This window comes from Phragmites australis, chromosome 11, assembly GCF_958298935.1.
Source record: "Phragmites australis chromosome 11, lpPhrAust1.1, whole genome shotgun sequence".
NCBI lineage: Eukaryota > Viridiplantae > Streptophyta > Magnoliopsida > Poales > Poaceae > Phragmites > Phragmites australis.
In genome coordinates, this window is record NC_084931.1 from 28,406,817 (window position 1) to 28,424,036 (window position 17,220).

At 40.2% G+C, this 17,220-nt stretch overlaps 1 protein-coding gene across 1 annotated transcript; it reads right to left on the reverse strand.

Annotated features, from left to right (window-relative positions):
- Window positions 1-87: 87 nt before the first annotated feature.
- On the reverse strand, window positions 88-3,093 carry LOC133884521 (B3 domain-containing protein Os05g0481400). The gene is made up of 7 exons (XM_062323968.1): window positions 2,858-3,093; window positions 2,621-2,683; window positions 2,411-2,509; window positions 1,588-1,622; window positions 1,327-1,501; window positions 1,017-1,223; window positions 88-525 (listed from the first exon to the last, which is right to left on the reverse strand). The coding sequence occupies exons 1-7, from the start codon at window positions 2,945-2,947 to the stop codon at window positions 334-336; spliced, it is 861 nt and encodes a 286-aa protein (XP_062179952.1). The 5' UTR covers window positions 2,948-3,093; the 3' UTR covers window positions 88-333.
- Between the last annotated feature and the right edge of the window lie 14,127 nt (window positions 3,094-17,220).

Genomic DNA, 17,220 nt, shown 5'->3' on the forward strand with positions numbered 1-17,220 from the left:
ATTGTCACTTTATAGTCTTCCAAGAAATGATTCTCACTTCACGTACACAGAAGCATTGGTAAACAGACTCTAGATTAGCAGCGGCGATTTCAGAACATAAGTGCTTGACTGTCAAACTATTTCTTTACATTCAATCTAGGACTGCCTATGTTGGTAAAAGTAGCTGTTGCCGCAATACATGGGTGGTAATTGGACACCCATAATTTAAGAAAAGAACAGGCCAACAAAAAGAAGCAAAATGGATGACCTGACGAATAGCGCATCGCTATTACGGCAACATTCTTTCACTGAAGAGTACCTACATTTCAAGTTTGATGTAAACTAATATGCAAACTACCGCCTTCCACGGAGTTTTCTTCTTTTGGCACCTTTTGGAGGTTCAGGGGAAGACTGCTCAGCCACAGGTGAATCTTCCTCGTCAGGTTCTTCCTTTGTTGGATTCTTGTCTTTTGTATCCCCAGCAGCATTCTTGTCATAAGTCTCAGCCTCTTCTACATCATCATCTATGGCTTTGATGATATAAATCTGCAACAGATAAAGAATTGCATGTGAAGGCTACATAAGTACACCCAAAAAAAGGCAACTGAATATACATAAGAACAAATATTTAGCCCAGAGCGCCAAAAAAGTAAAATGACAGAATTATTGATAAGATATTCATGGAGCTCCATATCTATGAATATAGAGTAAGTACAGCACAATGTGTGCACGAACACACAGGAGACAGATCAGTATTAGGGCCTCAGTTTAATAATACAATTGTAACAAGCGCAACAGCATAAGAACATGGCAGAGCTAATTCCTTACTTGCCATACTTACTTGAGGGGGCTCTTTTGCTTACGTGTTCTCTTCCAGTGTATTCATGTCAGAAACTTTGGATTTGGATTTCACTTCTATGTCAGATGTGGAATTGGTAGAGGATAAAAAACGTTTGCAAGTTTAAACAGTCATGATAAGAAAATCTATCAGGTCTATATTAGTGTGGAATATGGTACTAAACTTAAACGCAATATACCTTAAATCTGTCAGGCTCGGCCAATTCAAATACCAAGGAATCCCCATCCTCCAAGTTGTGGTGCATCGCAAAGCCCCTCCATCCACCACTTAGACCAGTTCGGTTTCCAATGTAGACAGCGTCAAATTCAACACCCTCCTCATCCTCCAACACCATCCTAAACTCTCTGGCAGGCAGATTCTTTTTGCAGAAGCTGGTAGGAAGACCCTTGCATGATGTAAAAAAAATATATATATCCTTGATTATTAGTTGATTCTATATTTTTGCGCCAAAATTAGTCAAACAGATTGTATAGCATCTTAGACCTTACAAGCCAAAAGCAGCTGGACACATGTGATCGAACCATGGTCTTAACAAACGACGGGTTCTCAGGGTCTAGACTATCTTGAAGTTTCTCGGCTCTTCTAAAAGCACGCTGTTGCTGTTCATAAGAAGCAACTCTTCCAGTGTATTCCCTTCCCTGCTCTGTACCCTTACTACTGCGCCTGTTCAGCACAAGAAGGTAGCCAATTAGTTGAGCCCGGACACAACACCATCTAATATACATTAACAAACTAAACGAAAACATTACCTTTTGCGACGCAGAAAAGTATCCAGCTCACCAAACTGGCAACATACAAAATGCATCTCAGTATCAACATTAGCATTGCAAAGCACAAAATATTTCAGCATTTCAAGAACAAAAACACTTCCTTGCACTCCAAATTTCAGCAAGCACTAGATTTCATGCCACATCACAGCCTCAGGGGGAAAGTACAAAGACCATAAGGGGGCTCATGCGCCACATCCCAAATCTAACCCAGATGTAATGGAATCCTAGCTACGGACATAGTTCACTTATTCCTCCAAGAAAAGAAATGGTTACTCCATTACCAATAAAATGATGAGATCATAATGTAATCCCACAAAAATCAAGGAATGATCCACAGTGAACCAACCCCTTCTAGAACGAGTTCATTCCTCACCTCAAATCAAATACCCCATAGATCATGGTCTTAAGGGTCTATCTGGGGCTGCAGTGCTCTTCAAAAAGTCTGGATTAGCAAACGCTGAACCATCTTTGAGAAATATACAATAACTAAATACCTGTTTTGAAACGCAACACAAATATCTATCTCATCTCAAAAACCTTCAGTAATTGTGTCAGCACAGCATATTGCAGCGCAAAACGAGACTATGAATGGTCACATTCAGGACATGAGACGTCCACGCCCACACAATCAATACACCATATCACAAGAATGGCAGGAACAGCATTCGACAGGGGTTTCGAGACAGAGGACACCAACAAATACCAAGTCGACGAACACGGCTTATCTTTCCCTTCCAAAAAAAAAAAAAACACGGCTTATCTGACCATAAGCAACCAAACTAGCACACAGGACAAAACTCACATCATCCTTGTAGGAAACCGTGGTTCTCGCCCTCGAGGAACGCCGCACCTCGGTGACCTCGAACTTCTTCATCGCCTTCGGGCTTGCGCGAGCGCCGCCCTGCAAAAAAAGCGTCCCAACAAGTCAACCCACGTGGCCACGAATCGACTCCGCCCGTTGCGCGCGCACCCAGCGCGCAGGCGCAGCACGCCACGTGCTTGCCCCGAGCACCTTGTTCTTCTGCAGCCTCGCGGCCTGGAGCAAGCTCTTCGACGCCTCCGATATGCCCAAATCCTGCGCAAAGGGGAAGGCGCGAGGCTCAGCGAGACCAACAGATCGATCAAAGAACCCACACGAACCCACTCGTCGCAACGGATGAAGGGGAGGGAAGGGAAGAAAGAAGAGAGAAGGGGATCCACGGAATGATCCGTCATCCGTCTCGAGAAGGGAGGAAGAAGCGCAAGTTACCTCGAGGTGCTTGAGGTTCTCAAGCACCCGCTTCCTGCGCTCCTCCTCGTAGGCCGCGCCGGAAGCGGCGCTGCTCGCCTTCGTCGCCATGTCCCCGCCGCGGTAGACGCTCTCCTCCCCTTCCCCCTCTTCTCTCTCTCTCTCTCTCTCTCTCTCTCGAGTTTTCGAGTTCTTTTTCTAGAGAGAGAAAGCCAGGTGGAGATAGAGAGAGAAGGGCCACTTTCCTAGTTGGGAGCACCCACGGGTTTTGAAATTTCGAATTTGAAATGAGCCGAGAGATTCCTCGTGGGCCGGGAGAATCCGACGGGTCGTACGGCGTAGCCACCGACGGACACGTGGCGGTTCGACAAGCTGGGTTCAGGGTGGCTGACGCGCGGGCCAATTGCCCGGGCACGTGGATCCTGCCAGAAAGCTGCTGACTCATGCTATGAGGGCCCCTTCGCTTCTGCGTGGTTGGCGTAGTTAAATCCGAATTTCTGATCCACAAGCGTGAGTGACTTCCAAGTCGCGGTTCACTTATTGCGGCCCACTCGAGACAGTTATTAATATTTCGGTAGATTTTCTCCTAAAACTTTTAGCTTGGTAATTTTTCTAAATATTTTTTTGGTAAATTTTATCTCAAAAATTTTAAGCGAGAAAAGTTTTTAAAAAAAGTTTTAAAAAAAGTTACGGAGGGGAAAAAATTCCAAAAAGAAAAGAAATGAGTGGTGGGCCGCAGCCCACCAACAACAGCCCATATGAGAGAGCGTGACGGCCCACAATAGCCCAAATCGTAGTAATTTTTTAAAAAAAAGTTTTTGAGCTAAATTTTTCTTGCTAAACTTTTCTCAAAACTGTTTTCTTAAAGTTTTTGGCTAAACTTTTGTCTCAGTTTTGACAAAAAAGTTTTTTTTAATTTTTTTGAAAACAGAAAGTTGCGGAGGGAAAAAAACTTTCCAAAAAAGAAAAAAAATTGAGCTATCGGGGAGGAAGCGCAAGTTGCCGACTCGCGCGCGCTAAATAGCAGCCTCCAGTTAACTCTGACTTGGCCCGCTGACGGCTGTGTTTGATTGGATGATTTGGGACAATTTTAATTTTTTTATTTGTTTTACAAAATTAGGAATCATGCATGTGTTCTATATACGTGAAATCTATAATATTATGACAGGGACTAAAAAATCATGAGAAAATAATTGAAAAATAAAAAATTGAGGATGCATGGAAGAAAATAATTGTGTATTAATGTTTTTTAATGCTCATAGTGACTTTTAATTACATGTTTTTTTTTTCAAATTGATTGGAAGTTTCCAAACAATTAAAAGGAGAGAAGATGGATAGCCAGTTTTGATTTTGGACTATTTGATCGTGTAAGATATACGGTGAAGATTGTTCGAATCTGCAACAACTCGTCTATTTTATAATAATATAGAAGTATAAATATAGATATATAAATCTAGCTCTATATATGTGGCACTGTTTTTGACTAAAGAATATTATTAAATAAGATATCAGTAGGTTAAAGTTTTATACTGATGGTATATATGTAGCGGTGTGAGTATATGCGTGAGTTTGTGTATTGTACTTGAATTTTTTAAAAAAATCAATAGGTTAAAGTTATATAAAATCAGCTAGTTCCAATTAGCTGTCTTCTATATAGTTCAAACATAAGGAGTATTTCCCGTTTTATTGCAATGCCATCCTTTCATCTGTGGATAAGTAATGTATTTTTTTTAAGTACATACACACGCGCGCACACGCACACCCTACCACTAAACACTTGCACACCCCGGATTCCCTAAAGCTCGAGTCCGGGACATCAACTTTGAGAACGGATGCTCCCGCCACCCAGGCTACAAGCAGGGTTCCAAAATTCGATGGTTACCAAAAAAAAAATCGTGATAACCGACCATATCGGTCCGGATCGGTTTCAGAAACCGAACAGTAACCGAATTTAAATTCAAAATATTCAAAAAAATCAAAAAAATCAAAAAAATCTTTTAAAAAACTAGACACAATTCTAAGACCTTCTGTGAATTTTTTTTTCAAAAATAATATCGTTTGCATTATATTCTATAGGGAGGAAGTTTTTTTAAAAAAAAGAAAAAAGTTGAAGCGTGCGGCTCAGTTATTAACTCATGTTAAGGAAAAAATTTAACATTTAAACACATATTTTTATTGTGTAGAAGTATCTTAAGAGGATCTTTAAAATTGATTTCACTTTATTTAGAGTTTTATTAATTTCTCTATGATTTTTACAAAGTTCACAAGTATAAAGTGAATATGTTAAGAAACAGCACTGTAATTAACTTTTTCATATCTACTATTATTTTTTCTACGTAAATAATAGTATAAATAAACTAATAAAAGTGGTTTCACTAATTTTTGAGGTGTGATGGGTTAGTTATGAATTAATCTAGTCACAACACATTTACACAATCCTGTATGTTACAATAACTAATTCATGAGTTCATGTATTTTTAAAAGACATAGGATCATGTAAGAAGACTAAAAAAATTAGTTTCATGATTTTTGGATTAGCAAAGAGTAAACTATGCATTTAACTTGGTTTAAAAAATACATTTTCTTATAGAAAATTTTGAACTTTTTTATGAGTATAAATACTTTTATCTTGTAGATCATGTTACAAGGAAACCAACAAAATTTGTTTCACTGGATTTGAAGCTCAGATAAATTAGTTATTGATTTTACAAAATTGAGATAATTTTGGGTTTTTTGTTAAACTTCACTGAAAATCGAGAAAACCGCTCGATAAATCGAAAAAATCAAGTGATTACCGAGAAAACCAAGCAGTTACCGATAATACGGAAAATTCAAGAAAACCGCTCGATAAATCGCAAAAACCGTTCGGTAACCAATCCAATTCGACCGGTTACCGAGCGGGTAAAATCGCGATTTTTTCCCTAAATTTTAAATTTATTCAAATAAATTTTATCTAATTTTTTTGAAAATTTAAACGATTATAATAATAATCATGATTTTTTGGTTACCGTCGGAACTCGAAAACCGAACTCCGATCGGTAACGTAAACTACGAGCCGCACGCTAGATAAATAATGTATTGAGTTAGGTTTGTTTGCAGTATTGGCTACTATATTATCCCTGTGAGCGAGACACGTGCACAACGTCTCATAAACAGTGGTTTGATTTGTCCAGCTCGATCCTTTTAATATGAATTTTAGAACTTTTCAATTTCACCTGGTTATAGCCTTATAGGAATTTCTTGCCTAGCTTGGAGAAGTGTTGTCGTACAATGTAGCAATTTATAAACACACGTTAGACAAAGTATCACAGTATAGGACTGAGAATAGAAACTAGAGTAGGTTAATAGGTGTCTCATAATTTTTTTTAAATAGATGGTCTAATTTTTTATTATCTAATGCTCATAAAAAACGTATAAATAAAAGCATAAACTTTATACAGATAAAGCGGGGAAAAGTTCTAAGCCAATATAACTTTACGGATGGAATATGAATTATAGGTTCTATTTAAGACCATTCTATATATCTTTGAGCACAAAAACTTGAAACTTGAACAAAATACAAAGTAAAAAGATAATCACTAAAAGAAACAATTCTCTAAGTTGATGGTCTAAAGACAAGAGAATTTAAAATCCTCTTAAATACATAATTATATGAATGTTTATGCCTCTAACAAAAGAAAAATAACTTTTCAAGGTTAAAAAATCGTAGCTCAAAGGAAAAAACGAAAATCAACAGGAAAACCACAACCGAAAAAGGAAAATATGTAACCTTGCAAGGGAATCAATAGAGAGACTAGAATGAGGGGAATTCAAACATAGGCAAAAATATAAATTTTATTACTCAAAGAGGATAATCCTATTTTAAGCGGATTACAAGAATTTTTCTCTAAAAAACTCTCACATATTACATAGGCTAAGTATTCATCTTTCTCTCCTCTAAAATCATAGCACTAGATTCTCAAATGGGTGGCACAAGAGGCTCATGTGGTTGGTTCCCACTCTCCCATAGTCATACTCCTCTATTTATAGGCATAGAAAATTTGACCTCTAAGTTTCCTAACTTGTTACCAAAATACATCTTTCTTGTAGTACACTCCTACCTACCACTGAGCATATTTTAGTCTATTTCTTGCTTCGTCCATCAAACGATCACAACACCTTCACAACTTAGCTTCGCCTCGAAAAAGCTTCATGATGGTATCACATACTCCTTCAAACCTCCTATAGTTTTGAGGCACAACCGTTAAACCATCTGCACACTTCTCAAAGTGTGACTCACCACTTGCTTGCACCTTAAACAAGCACTTTGATGTCAACACGTGTACTCCGTCTTACGATCCTAACCGTCAGCAAGTCTTTCCCGCTCTCGATCCCTCGAACCACCTTGTCACTTGCACCGTTATCTCTTTCACTTGACTTTGTCAACACGTCATCTTCATCATCTGTTTCATGCTTTGCTTAACCTCTATCTGTATAGTTAGGATCACCTTTGACTCTGTTTGACCTCTTTGATCGTCCGACACCAAGCACCCGCTTAGCTGCGATCACCTGACTGCAATTGTCAAACTTCATCTATCATCTACACACCATGAGCCGCTAGTATAGGCTTATTTCTCACCATAGACCCATCCTTCTCTGTTTGTTTTTGAAAATTCATTTTGTTCCTATAGTATAAACATTATGAGATGACTCTATAAGGACTCAAACTTTATTTCTCTTAAAGTTTTCTAACTCTTCATGTACGACATTGACCCAATTTAAATCAGATAAAGCACGTCCAACATCATGGGGTTCAAAAAAAGACAACGAATGCAGAATTAGTAAAATAAGCATGCAAAGCGGACTTAGACATAGTTACCCTCTCATCAAGATCTCCGATCATCATGTATGGGGGATGTTGCCACTGAATGTGTTGAGGGGTCTCACGCCGTGAGAGAACCTCTCCCTCAAACACAGGTAGTGCAGGCTCGAGAGTAGCTGAAGCGGATGGAGAGGCTGCATGATCCTCTGCTGAAATAGAAGCAGGAGCCAGCTCTGGAACGGTGTGATTGAGGTAAGTAGTAGATCATTCTCGTCATCACCAAGAGCTGGAAAGTCACCATCTACAAAGATGCTTTTGCTCATCTCCTGATCTCCTGCACACTCAAGGGTAGAACTAGCACAGGGGGTTGTTTCATCAAAAGTCACATCGCAGGATTCTATGATGGTGTTAGTATCAAGATTATAAACTCTATAAGCATGGCTATGAAGAGAATACCCAAGAAAATACCATCGAAAGAACACGATTCGAACTTTTCAAGATTGCCATGCTTTAGGATAAAGCACCGACAACTAAATCTCAAATGTGAAGCCTTTGGCTTCCTCACAAAGTGCAACTCATAAGAAGTCAAATTCAAGATCGAGCGCAAGAAAATCCGATGTGAGATGTAGAACGTTGCGCTAATGGTCTCAACCCAAAACTTCCTAGGTGTCTACACTCATCGAGCATCGTCCTAGCCATCTTCACCAAAGTCGTGTTCTTTCTTTTAACCATGTCATTCTGTTTAGGAACACGTGGAGCAAAAAATTGATGTTCAATATCATGTTCAAGGCAGAAAGTATCAAAAAGATAGTTCTTGAATTCGGTGCCATTATCACTATGAATTGCTTTCAATGCACCTAGGAGTTTTTTTGAACAATCTCAAAGCTAAACTGCGAAAGTGTGAGAACACTTCATCCGTACTTATAAGAAAGAAGACTCAAGAATAGCAAGAGTAATCGTCAACAATAACAAGTACATATCACTTCTCACTTGCTGAACGAACCCGGAAAGGACTAACAGTGTCCATATAGAGAAGTTCTCCCGGTCGTTCGGTTATCACCAAATTGACTGGTGGGTGAGGAACGACAACCATCTTGCCATATCGACAAGGTGCACAAATAAGATTCTTCTCAAACTTGTACTTGGGCAATCCTCGGATCAAACCTAGGGCACTCAAATGAGTAAGAAAATCAAAGCTAATGTGCCCTAATCTCCTATGCCACATCCAAAGCTCAGAAGAAGGTTGGGCAATTAAATACCGAGAAGAACCAGAAGACTCAGAAAAATCGGCTCCAAAAACTCTCTCAACTCAAAAAATCTTGCAAATCAAAGCTTCCAAACAATCAAGAATTCGAGAGGTATTGCGCTTGAAGCGCACTTCCATGTCCTCATCAAGCAACTGAGCTACATAAAGCAAGTTATATCCCAGATGCTCAACTAAAGCAACATCTTTAAGAGTGAAAGTTTCATTTACCTTTACCATTCCTTTAACCTTCACTCTACCTTTCCGATCATTCCTGAATGTGATATACTCATGATACTTCGTTAGGGTGAGGCTAGAAAACCATGATAATCTCCGGTCATGTGATGTGAACAACCAGAGTCGATGAACCACTTGTTCTCCCAGCCTCCACCTGCCACCTACATATGAGAAGAATAGAAGGTGGATGGCTCGGTGCTATGGTTAGTCAAAAACCTCTTGAGAATCTAGTACCGGGTCATCCACCCTAAAGCAGAAACAGTAGGTGCATACAACTTAACATCAACAAGCTGAGGGCGAGTACCAGGATGAGGAAAGCGTGGTTCACCTAAGCATGGGAGCCTCTTACACATGGATCAAAACTACGAGTCATGGTAAAAATTCACACCGGGTAACACCTTAGGAAGAGACTAAAAAATGCTAGAGACTCATGAATATGAGCGGGAAAAAGACTCATGCACACCAACAGAAGGGTGGTACATGTCACGAGTACTCCACTCCCACTCACGTCGCTCATCTCTCCTACAGCGAAAGCAAAATCCAACTAAGTGACCCTTCCTCTGACAGTAGGTGCAATGGTAAAGTCTCTCGAGAGCTCGACCGTCAGTCACTCTGGGCTCTCTCACATGAGCTCTAACATTAGGTTGTGGAGCTTTCTTGGGTTGTGATGCGGGTTTTTTCTTGATGGATTGTGAAGTGAGTTTCTTCTTGATGGGTGATGGAGTACCATCAATCTTTGATTTTTTTTTTTTTGGCTTCTAGGTAGTATGTGTGATGAACACAGTCTTACTCTCCCCATTGTAAGCCATCCTCTTAAAATCCAACCTAAGAGCAAAATCCACTTTGTCAGCACATATCTTGGTCTTGGCCAAGATCAAATTTATTTTTCACTTGCCCTATGAGCACTTCTCTACTAGAGAAAGGATGTACTTATTCTCTGTTAAAAGCTTTTAAACTTGCCATTTAATCTAACTGAGCTTGTCCTGAAAGACTATGCAAGTGGAACAGTTCGGTTGCACATCATTTGAGCACCTAGCACTCTTTAATCTAGATTCTAGCTACTTAATACGCTTGTCTTTCAGTTCAATATACTTTACAAGCAAAGATCAATTCTTGCAAGCAGCTAAAAGAGTAGACCTAGACTCCTTCTTAAGGAGCTTTTTCTCAGCACTCTCAAGCCAACTGACGACTTGAGCATGCATATTCTGAAGCTCGACAAGTTCAACCATGACAATCAAACAACTCTCACACTCCTCAACATTAGACCTAGACCTAAGCAATGCAAGTTCAATAGACACAGACTCATACTTAGGCCTAAGATCTTTCAACTCACGCATACTTTTCTTAAGTAACCTATCCTGGCTAACAAGAGCATCATTCAAGGTATCGACTTGGATGAAAAGCTGGACGTAAGAAGGCAATACCTTAGAAGATTCAAGCTCGAGGTCACTGTCGTTGTCATCCGCCATGAAGCAAAGGCTGGTGAAGTCAGTGTCCTTCTTCTTGCTCTTCACTTGCGGTTCCTCCTCCTTCGAACTCTCCTCCTCACTTGAAGAGGTGTCGATGTCGCTGAGAGCCACCATGAATGCACTAGAAGCGGCCTTGGTCGCCTTCTTGGTCATCTTATCGCGGTTCTTTTTGAAGAAGGGATTCTTATTCTTCTTCTTGTGCTTGTTATAATCGTGGTCATTGTCCTCTTTATTCTTGAGCTTGGGGCAATCCGTCTTAAAGTGAGCAATTTCACTACACTCAAAACAAGTGTGAGAACCCCCTCTCCTCTGGTCTCTTCTATTGTTGTAGAAACGGGTGAACTTCTTCACAATGAGCGTAAGGTCCTCATCATCTAGTGTGTCTAACTGCTCCTCTGTGATAGAAACCAAGTAAGATAAAGCAAATCCACTTTATAAAGTGTTAGCACAAGAAAAACTAGTTACAACCTGATTGCCACCACTAAATCCAGAAATCAATGCTATGTTCTGAGACAGGGGGTTTCTGAGATCGATCTGAGCCACATTGGCTATCTCGGTGGACTTGAATATGCTGAAGAGTTCATCATAAGTTAATGTGTCGTAACTTGGTGACTCTTCAATGCTCGATATCTTAACTTCTCATATGCTACGGTCAAGAGCATAGAGAAACTTGATCACTCTCATGGTCAGAATAGGACAAAACACCAGTGGATCTAAGGTTGCTAATAATTACATCAAAATGATCAACCATAGTATCCAAAGACTCTAGGGTTTTGTTACATCTGGTATTCCGGGTTGTACGTGCTCTGGCGTCTAACCTTGATCTAATTAGTGCCCTCATGAAAGATATTAAGAGTGGATCAGATCTCATGAGCAGTATGTAGGTGTTAAACTCTGTCAAACTCATTACAACTCATGCTAATGAATAATGTATTGCGAGCCTTGTTGTTGGCCTCATATTGTTCAATCTGAGCTAGAGAAGGATGAGCAACAGGAATCACATAGTTGGAGTCCATAATCTCCCATATTGCACTTCTTTGGCTTAGCAGATAAGCCTCCATGCGCACATTCCAATACGAAAAATCTTGACCATCGAGTAACAGATTTTTCTCACTTTTCTCCATTATCGTCTAAGGATCACAAAGCCAGTTAAGATCAACAAGTGATCAAACTAGCTCTGATACCAATTGTAGGATCGAGAACGACGACTAGAGGAGGGTGAATAGGTGCCTTAGAAATTTCTTACAAAATAGATGGTCTACTCCTTATTCACCCAACGCTCCTCAACAACGCACAAACGAAAGCATAAACTCTAGAGAGACTAAGTGAGAAAGTTTCTAAGGCAACATGACTCCACAGATGGAATATGAACTATTTGCTCTATTTAAGACCATTCTATATGTCTTTGAGTATAAAAACTTGAAACTTGAACGAAGAACAAAGCAAAAAGACAGTCACTGAAAGAAGCAATTCTCTAAGTTGATGATCTAGAGACAAATGAATTCAAGACCCTCTCAAATACATGAGTATATGAACATTTATGCCTCTAGCAATAAGAAGAATAACTTCCCAAGGTTGAAAAATCACAACTCAAAGACAAAAATGAAAATCAACAAGAAAATCATAACCTAAAAAGGAAAACTTGTAAACTTATAAGGGAACCAATAGAGAGATTAGAAAGAGTGGAATTCAAGCATATGCAAAAATATAAATTTCATTACTCAAAAGGTCAGCCCTATTTTAGGCGGATTACAAGAATATTCTCTCAAAAATTCTCACCTATTACATAGGCTAAGCAATCATCTTCATCTCCTCTAAAACTCTAGCACTAGGCTCTCCTCTAAAACGTTGTATTTATCCTCCGTTTAATGGTTTGCTTGACCTCCACATATACAGCTAGGATCACTCTTAACTCCGTCCAGCCTCCTTGATCGTCCGATTTCAAGCACCCGCTTAGCCCCGATCACCCACCGGTGACCGCCAAGTTGCATCTATTACCTGCACACCATAAGATAGCAAACACATTTCTCCAACTCCAGTTAGTCTATAATTAAAATGCTCAAACCAAGCTCAAGCAATCCAAAACTCGACAAACCAAATTGGCAAACTTGTTAATCACTCATCACCTATAAACCAAGATACATTTCAACTTAATTTCTTACATGGTTGCACGATAACTTCACATATAATTGCAACCTCTACGGTACATGCAGTCTTGAGTCTGCACTGTTCGAAGCCAACCAAAGGAGAGGATTCAAGTCAGCCTCATGCTTTTTTTCTTTCTCCTGAAGCTTATCTCCTCGTTCTTGTGCCCATCTACTTCTTATACCTTAGGGCAACATTTGGAACTAGGGATTTCCACAGTAAACAGTTCAGCTTTTGCATGAATTGGGAGAAACTGCTGCACTTTCCATGGTAAGGAGCAATGAGGAGATAGGCAAATCACTTGCAATCAACTCTAGGTGGTAACACTTTGAACCATTACAAATGGCAAGTCCTCAATACAATGACCATTGCCAGCACTTTGAACATTGTCTTTTTGCAAGAATCATCTAGCTCAAAGAATCTACACGATGTTTGGAATGTTGAATATTCTCCGGAAATAGTTCATTTCTGAGAAGAATTTAAAAAAATACATATTTCAACCGGTTTCACATAGGCGTTGTAGGGGTAGGGGGAAGAGAAATAAAAGTTGCTTGGATCATGGTCAATTCTTTGAGTTTTCAGTTATCCTACTGATAGGAGTAGATATGTACACCGTAGAGCTAACGTGGGTTAACATACAATTGAAGCAAGCCTACAATATCAAGCTTCTTTTATGGTATCAATTTTCATAAAAATGAAATATTTTGTTATGGGAGAGCAATGGAGATGGAAGATTAGTATACACAGCTATTTGGATGTGATATTGGATCATGTCGTTTCAGATATCTTGGCATTCCCATGCATCATCAAAAGCTTCGCAATAGTGATTGGAGAAAGGTTGATGACAGATTTGAGCGACGACTGAGTAGTTGGAAGGGCAAACACTTATCAGCAGGAGGCCGATTAGTATTGATTAATTCGGTTCTTTCTAGTCTACCAATGTTCATAATGGTTTTCTTTGAAATTCTACGATGCGTACTCAAAAGACTGGATTATTTACGATCCAAGTTCTTTTGGAAATATGATAGTAACAAAAAAAATAGACTTACTAAGTGGAAAATCTTATGTCAACCTAGAGATCAAGGAAGTTTAAGGATTCTGGACCTTTCAATCCAAAATAAATGTCTCCTTTGTAAATTGTTATTTAAGCTTCTGAGTGAGGGTGGAGTATGGCAACAGTTGCTCAAAAACAACTACCTTGGGAGTAAAGCCCTCACACAAGTCGAAGGAAAACCTGGAGATTCACATTTCTGGAATGGACTGATGAAAGTCAAACAGAAATTTCTCAAAGGGGGCGCATTCAATATACAGGATGTCATCTAGATAAGATTTTGGGAAGATAGGTGGCTAGGTAATACATCTTTTAGCGAACAATATTTGTCACTCTTTGGTATTCTGAGGCATAGAAATACTACGGTGGCAGAGGTGATGAGTAATATACCGCTCAATATACCATTCAGTGGATCAATTATTAGAGACAGATTAACAGTTTGGCATAACTTACAGCTCAAGCTAGTTAACATACAACTGACACAGGAAAGAGATACTTTTAGATTGAACCTTGATAAAAGCAGACAATTTATTGTCCAGTCCATGTATAGGCATATGACAAACAGAGATCTTTCCTTCTCCAGTAATTTTTTTGTGGCGTTTAAAACTCCCTTTGAAGATAAAGATCTTTATGTGGTATGCAGGACGAGGGGTCATATTGACTAAAAATAATTTAGCAAAATACAACTAGAATGGGGATCTTAAGTGTAGCTTTTGTAATCAAAATGAAAGTATACATCACTTGTTCTTTGGTTGTCATTTTGCTAAATCAAATTAACGTGTTACTAAAATTGCCCTTGAGGTTGACACACCAAGAAACATCGATCATATGCTAGGTGGATGAGTTAGAGTGTTGGGCAAATTAATAAGAATAAGATCTTTATCGGTGTAGCAGCCTTATGTTGAGCTATTTGGCTATGTCATAATGAGATTACTTTTGAGAAAAAACTAATCACAACTTTTATGCAGACACTTTTCAGGGCACATACTAGCTAAGGCATTGGAGTCTGTTGCAGAATATGACAAGGGTGTCATCTACAAGGCGTGCTGAGCTTTAGAGATCGTGATAATGGATATCTTCGTCAAGAATATGGGGCGCTTTAGTAATAGACTTGCTGGTAGTTGATTGGTTTTTATGGAGTTTGTGAACTATATTTTGGTCCCATTCAGAATGCTCGAAGTTTGCAACACTTTTATAATAAGGAACCAGACTGTATGCACCAAGTAGTACAGATGCTGGAAACTATTTTCCATTATTAAAAAAAGGAGTAGATATGTGTCCCTTCATGTATGTTTCGTGCTTCCCTTCGGAAACGGGTGCCGTTTGAATGTAAGGCTTAGCACATAATTCTTGAAAAGTGGTACTTGAACTTTAAGCTTTTGCATTGGATAGTACTCTTTCATTTTTTTAATAGATGTTGTTTAAAAATACATACAGTCAAATTAAGAACTTTGACCACCAATCGCATAATTATGATACTAGTAAATTTGCAATAAAACTATTTTCAAATGATTATAGTTTCAATAGTGTTTAACAACAAATGATTAGGAAAACAATGGTCAAAGATGTGTATTGAGGGGCGTATAAGAAACGACAAGTTATGAAAAACAAAAGAAATAACCTAGAGACATGGTTTGCACAAAGTATAGTTTCTTAGCAGTTTCGTACTAACATCTAGGCATGACTATATTGTAGAATGTGTCGCATCCTTAGGCCGCGAGTCACTAAAACCAACCATATTTAAATTTAAATAAATGCAAAGAAGCAACAAAATGACTTGGCGCCACCAAATAGGTCATCCAAATTGCTCATATACATGTTGTTTTAGCTCAGTTGCTCATATAGATATTCCCAACTCCAGATGCACATGGCACATTGCCAATGCACATGGGCTTTGGAAGTTTGGAACTTTCGAGCTATTTGGTTCAAACCGCGGAAGCCAAATTTTACTGAAACTTGGCCACTTTGACCATCTTGAGGCCATGTTGCAGTTCTAGTGGAATCGCAGCATGAGGTAAACAGGTATTGTTGACCTTCTTCTCGGTAGCTTAAGGACCTGTTTGATTCGCACCTAAGTTTATTACGCTTATGGTTAGTTACATCATAGATTTTTAGACAACCATTTAATTGACTGTCACAACTTTGTTAGTTTCTGGTTCACATGTCATACACTCAGTTTTTTCTAACTTTGTCACACTTGTGGCTAGGGGTGGAAACGAGCCAAGTCAAGCCTAGCTCGAGCTCGCGGAATGACGAGCCGAGCCTAGCTCGGTTCGGTAAATTAAACGAGCTAGAAAGGGGCTCGGTTCAGGCTCAAGTTGGCTCAGCAAAACTCGCGAGCCATAGCTTACCAGGCCATCAGCCCATGGCCGACCCAGCCCACTCACCCAACCTATTTAATCGGCGGCTAGGGTTTTCTCGCGACAAAAGCTGCCACCACCGCCGGCCCCCACCGTCCATCTCTCCACCGCTCGACACCGGCATCCGCTATTCACCACTCCACCACCCAATGCCGGCCCCTGCCGTCCACCGTGCCACCAAACCCTGCCTTTTGTTATGTCACCGACGCTCGATGTCAGACCCTGCCATCCACCGCGTCACCAACCCCTGACGACAGACCCCACCATCTACCGTGTTGCTGTCGTCCGCCAGTCATCGTGCCAACGCATGCACGCACCACGCCATGCCAAAGCCTGACGCTAGCCCACCCTCCACCAACGCTACTCCCTTGTCCGTCGCACGCTGGCTCTCGCCGTTGAGGCCGCCTTCCGATGGCGGTGCGGTTGCATAGAGGCGGTGTAGCACGAGGACAGCAGCACACACTTGAGCGTCGCGAGCTACGACGCCCGCAGAGAGCGTGTTGGCTCATCTCGCCCTCCCACATCGCCCACCGCAGCACGACCATTGCCACCACGTCCCTCGCTGGTGATGGCGTTAGTGGAACCGCGCGAAGCACTCCCTCCCTTGCTTTCTCCGCAGAAGACACCATAGGCTTGGTTTGGCTCGCAAGCCGCTCGTAAGCTAGCTTGAGCTCGGCTCATTCAGAAACAAGCCAACGAGGAGGCTGAGGTTGGACTCGCTTAGACAACGAGCCGAGCCTCCATAAGCCCGAGCTAGCTCGTCAACCTCATGCTTTTTTATAGTCTTACTTGTGGCTAAAGATTTATTATCTATATTTTTTAAGTAAATCATACTTGACTAATATTAAACGTAACAAATTTAGACGTGAACCAAACATGTACTAAGTTCCAGTAAAATAGATGCATGATATTCGATACACCCTATCAAAATGGTCAAATTCTGGATGGCTAATATTAGCCCGCACAGTGCACGCGCTACATAACCCACTACAGTATCAAGTGAAATCTGGACTACTGAACTCAAATCCATGGCTGCTGATAGCCACGGTTGTCGAGATAAGGTATATATTTCTGCTTA

Bases quoted from the DNA above. Each gene is read 5' to 3' on its own strand.
- LOC133884521 (XM_062323968.1), bottom strand. From the start codon at position 2,947: ATGGCGACGAAGGCGAGCAGCGCCGCTTCCGGCGCGGCCTACGAGGAG. The intron at 2,684-2,857 runs GTAACTTGCGCT...CCCTTTGCGCAG, and splicing joins AGAACCTCAAGCACCTCGAG to GATTTGGGCATATCGGAGGC. The intron at 2,510-2,620 runs GTGCTCGGGGCA...CTTTTTTTGCAG, and splicing joins CGAGGCTGCAGAAGAACAAG to GGCGGCGCTCGCGCAAGCCC.